General features: G+C 41.8%; 1 protein-coding gene across 1 annotated transcript in view; it reads left to right on the plus strand.

The window, feature by feature from the left end:
- Positions 1-14080, plus strand: part of WWP1 (WW domain containing E3 ubiquitin protein ligase 1) — a 2386594-nt gene that overhangs the window by 2281573 nt on the left and 90941 nt on the right. Inside the window, exon 25 of the mRNA XM_044065992.1 lies at positions 11709-11781. Coding sequence (XP_043921927.1) covers positions 11709-11781 — 73 coding nt within the window. The remainder of the gene's footprint in view (positions 1-11708; positions 11782-14080) is intronic.

The raw sequence follows: 14080 nt of genomic DNA on the forward strand, positions 1-14080 counted from the left end.
AGATGATTCTTCCAATAGAACAAGGTGGATTGGGATTACCTGATTTAAAGGGATGTTTCAAAGCAGCACAGTTAAGGCTTCTATACATAGCACAAGCAGAAAGTTATAATACAAAGTGGAAAGGGGTGATGAAATGGGAGAAGCTCAAGAAACAAGGATAGATTGGATTTTTGGATGCAGACCATTAAGGAGAATAACAGACAGTAATCATACAGAATATTATATTCATAAAGTAACAAAGTATTCTAAGAACTAATCCAAAATGGGAATGGATAAAGGAGATTCTGCCAATAGAGATAACTGCAAATACGGGTACAGACAATAGGCAAGAGGGGGCTGGAATTTATTGGAGGAAAACTGGCAAAGGAACCAAAGTATTGGGAGCAAATAACTAAACAGGGAAAGATGATAGAATGGAAAGACGCCAAGAATTTATTTGGACTGCAGGTTAGAGCTTGCCTTCCCTGTCAAGGATTGATATCAGAGTATAGGCAAAAAAATAGGGGAGTCCTAAATGAAAGACCAGCACTGATAGAGTTTTTAGTAGAATCTAGAACAAAAGCTGCCATTAAAAAAGAATAATTAGTAGAGCATATAAAATATTGCATGATAACTACAAGAACCAGTCAGAGCAAGTTAGAAAGGATTGGGATGAGATACTGGATAAGCAATTCACAAATAAACAATGGGAGGATATATGTGCATCTACCAAATATGCTGCAAAGTCTAAAAGTTTTAGGATTTTTGTTTGGAAATGTTTACAAAGATATTTTTATACCCCAAGTAAACTCCAGAGAATTTTTTTTCAGGTAGACAGCAAATGTTGGAGGTGTGACTGGGAAGAAACAGGTAATTGGGAACATATTTTATGGGAGTGCAGTGAGTTGGCAGACTTTAAGGATTCCCTGCAGGATGCACCGTCAGAGATGCTGGGTGGGCATATTGGTGTGACAAGGAAGATTTATCAGGGCTATAATACAGAGGCAGAACTGCCTAGACATGGTAAGCCCTTGCTGTTGTCTAATTATGGTGGCTGCCAAAAAGCAATTACTAGAAAATGGAAATCAAACTCTGAAGTAGTGAATATAGTAACAGAGATAAAACAACTGGAATTGAGATCTTTAAAAAAAGACTTGTGGGAACAATACATACAGGCTTAAAAGAAGGTAGGACTTAAATGAGCTATGTAATGTTTGACTAAAAATGGTTGGGTAGATAAGTGGTGTATAATGTTTGCAATTGGGAGTGTTTTAGTATGGTTTGCGATGTAAAATGCTTGCAACTGGGATTGTGTCGGTGTGGTTTGTTTTCATTTTTGTAAATGTATGATTGCCTGTGTCATAAGTGATGGCTTAATAAAGATGATGTTCTTCATCTCACATTGCTGCAGTCCTAACAATTGGGTAGTCCGCTGTCCTCGGTCGGCCCGAATATCAAAGTATAAGGCTGACGTCGGTCAGGGCGCATTTGACTGACGTCAGTACGTTAGGGTACAAATGCGCATGACCGACGTCATATCCTCAGTCTTTTTTGCCGCATGGTCCGATGCAGAAGCAGTATTGCAAGTGCCGGTTGGCGTTCTGAGATTTTTCGATTTAGAAGTTTCAGACCGGGTTCAAAGTTGGCTAAGTACCCCGTTGGGGAATATTTTAGTTTTTCTTGCCTCAGTCATTTACCGGATGTCAGAAAAAGTTAATAATTGCATTTCTTGTGGGAAACAGATACCGCATAAAGATTATCATACTTTGTGTATTCCTTGCTTAGGGCCTGAGCACGACGTTGTTGGCTGTTGCTCTTGTGCTAGATTTAATAAACGCACTATAAAGAGGCGGTTGGATTGTGCAAGGTTAGTCTTTGGGAAGCGGTGTAACTATAAAATGCCGTCGGATGCTCCGGCGCTTCTTCAAAGAAACGCAAGGACAAGGCAGTTAAGCCTAGGCTTGAAGAACCGTCTGTACCAGACGCGGTTCTTTAGAGGTGTCGGTGGAGCCGGTGGCTCCACCGGAGGTTTCTTTGTGTTCCCAGGGGGAGACCTTGTTATTACAAGATGTGGCCTCTCAAGAGACTAGTCAGGCTGAGGGGGCTTCTCATGTTACTATACTCCCCTCCCTTCCTAAGGTGGCTAGGCCCTCTCCTTCTGTTTCCAAGGCTTCCCCCAGGGGCAGGCCAGGTTTAGCTTCAGTTAGTGTTACCCCTAGCTCTTCAGCTACTGTGCCCAAGAAGCATATGCTTAAAATGGCAGAAGATTTGATTACTTTGATTAGGGGTTCTATGCCCCCTCCTCATAAGCGACCTAGGGTGGAGCCTGAGCTGGGGGGTTTTGAGCAGGCTTCAGATGTTTCAGAGTCTTCGGCTGAAGACTTGCAGGAGTACTCTCCTTATTCTGATTCTGATGTGGATGATTCTACTCCTTCTGCTACTCCCCCTGAGGATTTTTCTTTTTCAGAAACTCTTCATTCCATGAGGGAGCATTTTAAGTGGGAGGGTCAGGACTTCTCTGATTCCAGGAAAAGGCTTAGGGAATTTCTGTTGTTACCCCAGCATAGGCCTTTGGCTATACCTCCTGTTTTGACTGTAGTGGAAGATGTTTTTATGGAAGCTTCTCTTAATCCTGATTCTTTGCCTCCTGCTCCTGTTAAGCCGGATAGGTATTACAGGGTGCCTGAAGCTCATAAGTATCTTTTTAAGAGTCCTAGGGCAGACCCAGAAACTGTTAGCCATGGGCCTAAAGGTGTTAAGGCTTCTGTTGTTAAGAATCCGGTTCCTGCAGACAAGGAGGCTAGGGCCTTGGATCGATGGGGCAAGAAAGTCTATACTTCTTCCACTCTTGCTATGAGGGCTCTTCAATATCTTACTGAGTTACTAGACAAAGGTTTGTCTTTCTCTTCTATTAAAGTTCATGCTGCAGCAATTTCAGCTCACTATGATTGCAACCCACCATTGTTTTCTCATCCTTTGTTCAAGCAATTTCTTAGAGGGGCAAAGAATATAAGACCCCCACGAAGAGCTCCTACTCCTGCTTGGGATCTCAATTTTGTGTTGGAGAAACTCACTCTACAACCTTTTGAACCTGCAGCTACTGCTGAGTTGAAGTATTTATCATGGAAGACTGCTTTTTTGTTGGCCATTACCTCTGCAAGACGGGTTTCTGAATTACAGGCCCTTATGGCAGTTGAGCCTTTCTTGATTTTCCATAAGGATAGGGTATCATTACGTACTAATCCTTCCTTTATGCATAAGGTGGTTTCTAGTGTGGCTTTGAACCAAACTATTCATTTGCCTACTTTTTATGCAAATCCCCAAAATAAAGGGGAAAGGATTTTGCACACTTTAGATGTCCACAGGCAGTTGCGTTATTATTTGGACAGAACTAAAGGTTTCAGGCAGTCTCAGCAGTTGTTTGTTTCTTTTGCTTTGAGTTCTCAGGGCAAGCCTGTATCAAAACAAACTATTTCTAAGTGGATTGGGTTTTGCATTGCTTTCTGTTATTCCCATCATGGCAAGGAGATTCCAGCTGGGATTAGGCCTCATTCCACTAGGGCTACTGCCACTTCAACAGCTTTTGAGGGAGTGGCAACCAAGGATATTTTGGAGGCAGCTACTTGGAGTTCTGTACATACTTTCTCTAAGCATTATCACCTGCCACTTTACTCTAAGTCTAGGGTTGGTTTTGCCACTGCTGTTTTGCAGGGCATTTTGGCAGCTCCTGCTTCCTTGTAGTTAGCCATCCTCCCTTATCTCTGCTTTGGGATTCTACCCAATTGTTAGGACTGCAGCAATGTGAGATGAAGAACATAGTACAGTTTTGTACCTACCATAAATGTAGATGTTCGAAGATCCACATTGCTGCAGTCCAATTTACCCTCCCTCCTTCCCCTCTGTTGTTAGAGGTGGTTGTGTGGGTTGGGTTGTACATTTTGTGTATATTGTATATTTTGTACTATAGTTAGTGCAAGGGTGGTTGGTTGGTTGTTTGCTGTCTTTTGGTTTTGACCTTTCTTTTTAGGGTCTTCTGACATCTGGGGCAAGTAAAGACTGAGGATATGACGTCGGTCATGCGCATTTGTACCCTAACGTACTGACGTCAGTCAAATGCGCCCTGACCGACGTCAGCCTTATACTTTGATATTCGGGCCGACCGAGGACAGCAGACTACCCAATTGTTAGGACTGCAGCAATGTGGATCTTCGAACATCTACATTTATGGTAGGTACAAAACTGTACTTTTCTTGTTTAGAAAAAGGGCAGGAATTTAATAATTTATGTAATGTTGCTTAGGTTATATGATGTATAACAATATATGTGAAGTATAATGTTTGTAAACCTGAACTTGTTAATACAGTTTGATTACTTTTGTACAAGTATAAATTTGCCTCTGTCTCAAGTGATGAGTCAATAAAGGTGTTAAAAAAAAAAAAAAAGACAACCAGAATTTAATTTCAAAAACGAGATAATTTAAATGGCAAAAAGTGCATTAGATCTTGCCTTTTAGTACATAATTACAAATCATTTTCTTTTCTGTCTAGTTTTATTACCTCAGCTTCTTTGTGGTGCCTGTACACTTGGCCCAGCGTTTTCTCGACATTAAAGTAAAAAAACTTTTCTGTAAAATTTCTCTTTAGCAGTTCTATTAACCTAAATATGCATAATACTTCTAAGAATTGCATTAAATGTAAGCACAAAATTTTATGTCAAGATGGCCATGATTTACGCCTAGTTTTCTTTGGGCTGGAACATTTGAATGTTGATTGCTGTGTTTGTAGATCCTTTGCTGATTATAGGTTCATTGGTAAGTACTAGGTTGGCTGCCCTTGTGGGCCATTTTAAACTTAGCAAATTTACCTTCCAAAGATAAGAATTAAACTCTGTACCTTGTGTTTGTGCGGTTAACACCTTAACCATTATACTGACCCCTAACCCTAAAACATTTTCATAGGTTAGTACTAAACTAGTTGCCTTTCTGGGCTGTTTTAAGCCTAGTCATCTACCCTCAAAGTTGAGAATCAAATGCAGTACCTTGTGTCTGTGAAGTAAATACCTTGACCAATATGCCAACCCCAAAGAAACATGCTAGTTATTAAAGGCTTTCTTATTGCAGATTCTTCAGATACAGCAGAAAAGAAGAAAGAAAGAGAGAAGGAAAAGAAACCTAAGAAATGTAAGGCTGATTAATTAGGTTCTTCTTCCCCTGAGGCACCTATAAGATGATCTCTCTCAATGGCATGGACACAAAAATCTCCAGCCCTGGAATGTGTAAATCCCCTTCCAGCATTCAAGTAGACGAGGCATTCTTCTGTATGAGAATTGTCACATTTTATTACCTCAGGACCACCAACTAATACTACCTTAAGATCTGTTCATTCTTTTCAATGCACAACAGAAGCAGATTGGTCACCAATGTTGAGGGCATTTTGAATATGCAGTTAGAACTGGGCATAATTTCATCCCCCTTTGTTTCTAGGGTGGATTGCATAGGCCTTCCTTCCCCACTTTAACTTCTTTTCCCAGTGCCAGTATCTGCATCGGTTACACATGGTACTCAATCATTTTTGAATGCTGTGATTTAAAGTATTTTGTCATTACCCATGTCATTTGGTAGAAAGCATATCTGAAAATATTAACTGTGTATGCTACTTTCCAGAGGCACCACCTCAGTTCATCAGACTCATCCAGAACTGCAGTAATCCCTTTCCAAGCTGGTCATTTGTACCTACATGGACAGTTGCATCAGGTTTCCTTTTCCTTGCACCGAATCTTGCATTCTGGGAGATTCAGTCCTTTCCCATCCAATCGATTGTACTTGGCATATACCTTTGCTGCCAGTTTTTCTTATTCTTTGTTCTTCCTTCCTAGGTTTAGGACCCCCCCAAAGAGTTGTCTTTCCATCTGGGAGCTGCTCATACTTTCCTGAGGTTCTCTGCATCGTGTTAGTGCGCACTATTCATGAATCTTTTGGAGTACTCAACTGTGCCAGGATATCATATAAATTGCAGAGATGTGCATTTCTTGTGGTGCATCAGAGTTTCAGTATATTTTTCTGGCCGGGTCCAGTAGATGCGTTTTTTAGCATCATATGGAGTAGTGGCAGTGACTTTGTTGATAATCTTAGTGGGAAAAACAGTCCTTTGCTCAGATTAGTTGCATCATATCCATTACTAGAGAGGTGCTTTCACAGGGCAAGCATTACATTCCCCAGAAGATATTCCTGAAGATTGCTGCATCACAATCCCTGCAGTATACCATTTCTGTTACTTTGCAGTATGCAAGAGAATGTCAAGTATGCAGTCTTCCATTAGAAGTTGGTTTGTCAGGAAAGAGGGCAGAAAGTTGTATGCCAGGTGAGATAGCTAGAATGAGCTTGGGGCAAATCCTCAGGGTGACAAGCAATTTCATGTTAAATGGAAAGATTTAATGTGTTTCTGTCTGGATTGTGTAGAGTTAAAAGGTCCAAGTATAATATCACCCTGTTTGTAGTTTTTTTTACTGCAAACAGGTATAGTAGATGCAACTTTTGGACCTTTTGTGGGTTCTCACAGGAGGAATGAACTGCCAAGAATAACTGGAAATGCTAAACTGGATTTTAAAAAGTGCTGTTTTGCAACTTGCATAATTCAATAAATATGGAATGCAGTGGCTGAAACAGTGTATAAAATGCTGTGCTTAAGTATATTTATAAGCAATGTACTCTGCATATTTGCTTGTTTTTGTATTTAGTCTCCTATATAGGTATGCTTCCACCTGAACAAGATGTCCTTATGTATAAACTTATCTTAAAAAATGTATTTTGAGTTGCTCGCATATTCTCAAGCTATTTCAGTAGCTTTGCTTGTGAATATTCTTTCAGCATTTCAGTTGATTTGCTTGGAAATATTCTTGTGGTATTTTAGCCACATTTGGGAGATTTCTGCTAGTTGTTTGTCCTTTTCAGTAAGATTGCTTTGTGGCACTAATGTTCATCTCCCAGCAAACATTGCATATTTATTGTCGTCATAACTGTAAATGAATGCCAGTTCATGTTGTTTATCCCCTGCCAAACACTGCATTTTTCTTGCAGTCATAGCTATATAAATGCAGAATTGTTAAAAGTTTCTTCTTACTAATTCTTCTTATATTGATCCAGAACTTGAGGCTGTAAATTTGGATGCTCTTCGTGTTTCACTGTTGCAGTCATCACATTTGGGTTATCCCTGCCAAGGTAGCCCTCAGTTGGCCCGAATACCAGAGGCTTAGTATTTCTATGTCTGTTGCTGTCTTTCAGGACTAACGTCAGGTCATCAGTAGTAGTATAAAGTAAGGCAGCCGACGCCATTACATCAGTCTTTATTGCCGAGGAGGCCGAAGCAATAGCAGTTCGCATGAATGCTGGTTGTCTGCTACCTGAGTTTCGTTTTCTGAATTGGGGATCCTTTTTTCTTGCTCTAACCAATGTCATAAAAAGTTAACAATTGTCTTGCCTGTGGAAAGCCAATACCACACTGAGACTTTCATTCTTACTGCATTACTTGCTTAGGCCCAGACCACGATGTCCCCCATTGTCACTTTTGTGCTTTGTTCAATGCCAGAACTATATGTCATCGGGGCCCTTATTGTAGCTAGATATTTTCGCTCTCAGTCCTCGATTTCCGATATGGCTTCCGTAAGCCATCCGACATGAGATCTTCCGAAAAAGAGAGAGACCGCACAGGTCCAAACCTACCGACGACACTTCCGTTAAGCTAGTTGTCAGTTCTCCGGTCCTCAGTGAGGCACTTTCACGGCCCCTAATGCCCACTTCTGTGGATTCACAGGCCCTTACCGAGACCCTTTTGGAGTCCAGTATGCCACAAAACTCTTCATTGACTAAGGATCCTGCGGTTGTCTCTACCTTGGATGGGTCCAGAGCCGCTGAGCAGGCACCGGCTTCTGAGGAAGTACTTCGCACTACCAATTCTCGACGCAAACCGACGACTTCTTTCGCATCTTCTGGTCTTTTGAAAACTACCGAGTGTCTAAGGCCCAGGGTATGAACCACACCCAAGAAATCGACAACACCATCTCAGGCATCTACTTCCTTGCCTCAGTCTCAACTGCTTAAAATGGTGGAAGACCTTATAATGTTGATCAGGGGAAGTCAAGCTACCCCTCCGAAAAGAAAGAGATTTGTCCCCAGTAGTCTTATCTGAACAGGAGTCTGATGACTCTGATGCTTATGATGATTCTGATGCAGAGGAATCCATTCCTTCAGTCTCTCCACCCAAAGATTTTTTCCTTTGGGGAACCCTTCATACTTTAAGGGAGCATTTTCAGTGGGAATGTCAGGACTACCCTCAGTCTAAAAAGAGACTCGGGGAATTTTTAGATCTTTCACAGCTCAGACCCCTGGCCATTCCTCCTGTCCTGGATGTTGTGGATGATGTTTTCATGGAATCTAGTTTAACTCCTGACACCCTCCCTCCTGCTTCCAGGAGACCTGACCGATATTACAGAATCCCTGACTCGCACAAATTTATTTTCTAAAATCCTACTGCTGACCCTGAGGTTATCTCCCAAGGGCCTAAAGGAATTAAAACAACTTCAGCTAAGAATCTCACCCCCTCAGATAGGGATTCCCGAGCATTAGACAGATGGGGTAAAAAAGTATAAACCTCTGGTACTCTTGCTATTAGAGCACTGAATTGTAAGTTCCATATGCTAAAATTCAAGCAGCATACCATGGAACTCCTCAAACAAAAAATATCAACTTTTCCTGCTTGTGCAAAAAATAGAGTTGCAAGATTTAATGCATTCTGCAAGTCAAGTAACTAAGCACACCTTACACTGTGGTTTTGATGCCCTAAAAGTATCTTGCAGGGCAGCAGTCACCGGTTCTGTCCTTAGAAGGGGTGCTTGGCTTAAGGAACAGCCCTTGCCAGACCATGTCAAATCTAAACTATTGGATGCACCCTTGCACACAGACAACTTATTTGGCACCAAGGCAGAGGAGGTCCTAAAAAAGATGAAATCCAAACTGGTACCCTCCCAAAAATTATATTCCTGGGAGCAAGCCTGGACACAGCATCCCAGATGGCATTCTTTCCACCAGAAAAGCAAACTTATCTGACAGCGTATTTCTCTCAACTAGCCACCAGACCCCAGTTATCTGCAAGGAAAATCCTGCAAGCTCTGGGGTTCATGGCATCTTGCATTCTACTCATTCCATATGCCAGACTGCATATGAGGAAACTTGAGTGGTACCTAAAAAGCCTTTGGTGTCAGCACTCTCAAGACCTGGAAACTCTCATACCAATGATACCTTGTCTAACGAAAGATTTCCTTTGGTGGGCAGCAGCATGCTACCACAACAAGGGACTACCATTCTCACCACCTAACGCCACCCAGACCCTCACCACAGACTCATCAGACTATGTCTTGGGTGCACACCTGAATGGCAGGTGCATACAGGGCCAATGGAGCCCACATCAGATACATCTGCACATCAGCCAAAAAGAGATGTCATCTGTCCAGCACACATTGACAGCTTTCAGACCCCTTCTCTCCCCAGGGGCTATACTGATCAAAACAGACACCACAGTGATGTGGTATATCAACAAGCAGGAAGAGAGTCGCTCCTACCCGCTATGCAGGCTCGCCATGAACATTTGGCACACAGCCTCAGCCATGGAACTACACCTGTTAACACAATTCCTGCCAGGCTCCCTAAACTCTCTGGCAGACAACTTAAGCAGAAATCTTCTGGACCCACAGGAGTGGCAGCTTAACCAAAGAACCTTCACCCTTATAACTCAGAAATGGGGCACCCCGAAGGTAGACCTCTTTGCTTTCCACTCCAACCATCAGCCCAGTAAGTTCTGCACCAGGGGAGCCTCACTGCAGGGCCTGGAAAGTGGATGCTCTATCTTTCCAGTGAGTCAACCTCTCGGTCTATGCATTGCCTCCCTACCTGTCATCCTGGATTATCTAGCTGACCTACTACACAGTGGTCTATCCTTTTCCTCTATTAAAATTCATGCCTCTGCTATATCTGCTCATTTCAGCACTAAGCAACCTCTTTTCTCAAACCCTCTCATCAAACAGTTCCTCAGAGGGGCTAGCAACTTGAGGCCACACAGAAGAGCACCTGCCCCAGCTTGGGACCTAAACTTTGGGTTAGAGAAGCTCACCCTGCCCCCTTTAAACCAGCAGCTTCAGCAGTTAAAGTTTCCCTCATGGAAGATGGCCTTGCTTCTGGCCATCACTTCAGCAAGAAGAGTATCTGAACTATAAGCACTAATGGCTGTAGAGCCCTTCATCATTTTTCATGCTGACAGGGTCTCCCTCAGGACTAATCCATCCTTCATGCCAAAAGTGATGTCCAGTGTGGCTCTCAACCAAGCCATTCATTTGCCCACCTTTTCCCCCCTAACCCACAAAACAAGGGGGAAATAATACTGCACTCTCTAGATGTGCACATATAGCTCAGCTTCTATCTAGACAGGACTAAATCATTCAGAAAGACTGACCAGGTTTTAGTCAGCTTTGCTGCAGGAGAAGAGAGCAAAGCCATATCCAAACAAACCATTTCCAAATGGATAGTATTCTGCATCCATTTTCTGCTACAAGCAACATGGAAAACCTCCACCTAAGGGGGTCAGAACTCATTCTGCCAGAGCAACCTCCACTTCTACAGCTTTCCTCAGAGAAGTCCCCACCAGAGACATCCTGGAGGCTGCAACATTGGACATCTGTTCATACCTTTACCAAGTATTGCCACCTGCCTATCTTTTCCAAATCCAGGGCATGCTTTGCCACTGCAGTCTTGCAGGGCATCCTAACCAGCCCCCCCAGTCTTCTTGACTGGCCGCCACCCTTTTCCTCAGCTTTGGGAATCAACCCAAATGTGATGACTGCAACAGTGAAACACGAAGAACAAAGTACAGTTATGTACATTTACCATGAATGTAGATATTCAAGTGTATTCACTGCTGCAATCCTGGTTTTCCTCTCTCCATCCCTCTCTCTCTCTCTCTCTCATTACAAGGAACATTTTGGTATTTACTTTCTACTGGTGGGGTTCTTCCACCATATCCTGGCTCCCACTTGGTGGCTGCTGACAGGGCAAGGAAAAATGGTGTAATGGCGTCGGCTGCCTTACTTTATACTACTGACAACCTGACGTCAGTCCTGAAGTGACAGCAACTGACACAGAAATACTAAGCCTCTGGTATTCGGGGCCGACTGAGGGCTACCGTGGCAGGGATAACCCAAATGTGATGACTGCAAAAGTGAATACACTCTAGCATCTACATTTATGGTAAGTGTACACAACTGTACTTTTTGCCTTCTTCTGTGTTCCAAGCATATTAAGTGTTGTGTTTGTGTGGCAGAAACAAGCTGGGATAGAACATATACAATTAAAAGTTTCAGAGGAACTGTGGGAAAACTGAGTCCTATATAACTGGAAAGGGGTACACCTGAATTTTGCAGAAAGGAAAAAAAGGATTTGGCATGACTGGAAATGAAGAGCTATGCCTCTCTGTCTTGAAGTTAAATCAGTCATTTTTTTTTTGACATGATAAAAGGTGAAACTCGAAAATAGTCTTCAGCCCGGATGGGAGTGAGAAATTGGCTAATGTTCTAATAGGTTTTCTAGCTACTGTTAGGAACACTAATTGTAATACAAAAATTCAACTAATTTAATTTGCTCTGCTGTTCTCAAGTATAAAACAGTAGTAATATTTTTGTTTCTTCAGGGAGTAATGGCCCTCAGAAATTCTGCATTGAAAAGGTTGGCAAAGATACATGGCTGCCAAGAAGTCACACTTGGTGAGTTGTTTTTGTTGTGTTGTTAACAAAACTAAACAAATTAAACTTTATTGTCGTACTTATTCTAGCACCATTTCTTGAATGCAACAGCCTATGAATGTTTGTTTATACTTTATTGACTTCATTAGTTCTGCTATGCCAGCAAACTCTCTTTGGGAAAGACTCAATATGGCATTCATTACTGACTAGTAGAAGTTTGGCTAAAGCACTGGGGAAATTATCGGTACTAATTTTTGATGAATACCATAGTTGATTTGTAGTGGTAGCTACTTTCCTGTCACTTTGACATAGCAGGTAATTTATAGGTGTTCTCACTGATTACCTTGTCATACTTTGAAGTATTTGTTGATTTCCCTGTGTGATTTTTATTTCTCAGTGAGGATTTGAATGTTGTAATTGAGTTCCTTTGTGTTGTCATAGGTCTAAGATGTCAGCCATGTCTTGGTTACTATTTGGTTCCTTTTTACTGGACTTGTCTTTGTTTCTGAATTTTCAGTATGATTAATTAGAATCTTTTAGGTCAGGTTACTTTCCTTACAAGGGTTAGCTCTTTTTCCAGCTTTGCTAGAATTATAGCCTTAATGTTTCCCCTTGAGTCCTTTCTTGGTAACTGTGGAGATGATACTGGGGATCAGTCATCATAGATTTACAGTTGTGTTATCCTTCCCTTGTACCTTCAGTCCTGCTATTTTCACCAAAGCTATCACTGTTGAATGGGATCTTTCAGCACATATTCCAAAAATCAAATGCTATAGTAGGAAAACCTGCATAGCACTACACAGTCCAATTCTGTTCTGCGAGTTGCATAGTCTTCATCTCATTCATGGTATTCAGCGTGGCAAAGTTATCTTTTCAGGGAGGATTCATTGCCTAGGAACAAATGCCATCTGCTCAGTGTGTGCTCATTATGTCGTGTGACACCTTCATTACCCACCCTGCTCAGTAGAGAGGAGCACAGTATTAGACACTGCCCAAAGTACCAGTGTTTCAACCAAACTAGGCAAAGAAGCAGGAAGGAGAAACCTCAGACCTATTGATCCTATTCATCCCATCCATCTGATCTGACTTGTGGGACCTTAAGCCACTTGTCAGATCTGATCTGGCAAAACTAGTGCTCCAGCCTTGAGTGCCTTTAAACTTTTCCCTTCCATAATTCATCAGGATGTGAAGCTTCTTCAGATCTCATTTCATCCTCAGCATTCAGACGTGGTTGTGATTTGCTCTTAAAAAGTTAAATGTTTCACCTCTTATTTTTGACAGATTTTGGTTGTTTACTTAATCTGACAGACTTTTGACTTTTTAGACATCTCTCCCCTTTCAGTCATCTTTGATCTCCTTTCTTTCCCTTTTACTATTTTTTCTCTTCTCTCAGCAAATAGACGTTAAGCCTACCAGCGATATATTAAAAAAATGTTTATATGTATCTGCTGACCAAATGTATCAGCTTTTTTACTGTTTGAGATTGTGGTCCAGTGGGGATGGAGGAATTTGCCCTTTCTCCACTGTAGTTCGATATCAGATTTGAAATAGATCATTAGCAGGGGTGTTTGCCCCCTGCAAAAAACAATGGCTTCCTTTTTTGTTTTATTTTTGATAGGCTACTGATCGACAAGTTAATGTATGATCAGCTACCTTTCAGTGTGTGTGTGTGTGTGTGTGTGTGTGTGTGTGTGTGTGTGTGTGTGTGTGTGTGTGTGTGTGTGTGTGTGTGTACATCTTTCATATCAGAAAAAGTTATTTTTTCTCTATATTTATTCTGGTGGCAGTTGTAGACTTTACAGATTCCTTTATTTTATTACAAGTTTTCTGTTTGTTGTTTCTCTCCTGTGATTATGGAGAGTAATAAGGAGAAAGAAAAAAGTTTTAAAAAAGTGCTTCAGGTATGGGTACAAAATTCCCTCCACAAGATTCACACAGCCAGTGTGTCATTTGACTGCTCAATCTGCAAGGCATTCAGGTAACACACCTTGAGCAGCAGGAGAAATAAGTTGGTGATCAAGGACTTGTTGCCTCCTTACTGAGGCAGACAAGCACAGAAAAGATGAGGATGATAACAGCAGACAGGCCCAAAAGTAAGGATCAGGATCCATAGAAAAGGAGATCAGAGTCATTCCTGGAAGCTGGACCCTCAAAAATTTTACAGTCCGAGACATTTGGTTCATGTGCCTCTGGCATCAACCCTAATAGCTTCACAGCCAATCTGCATTGAGGACAAATGACCTAGAAGCATAGTGCAAAATGCCTCTTCCGAAAGGGAGCTTACCAAGCTTTCTTCTTGGCTCCCATGTCAGTGAAGTCC

This window comes from Protopterus annectens, chromosome 3.part0 (assembly GCF_019279795.1).
Source record: "Protopterus annectens isolate FY-2018-M chromosome 3.part0, PAN1.0, whole genome shotgun sequence".
In the NCBI taxonomy this organism is placed as follows: Eukaryota; Metazoa; Chordata; order Ceratodontiformes; family Protopteridae; genus Protopterus; species Protopterus annectens.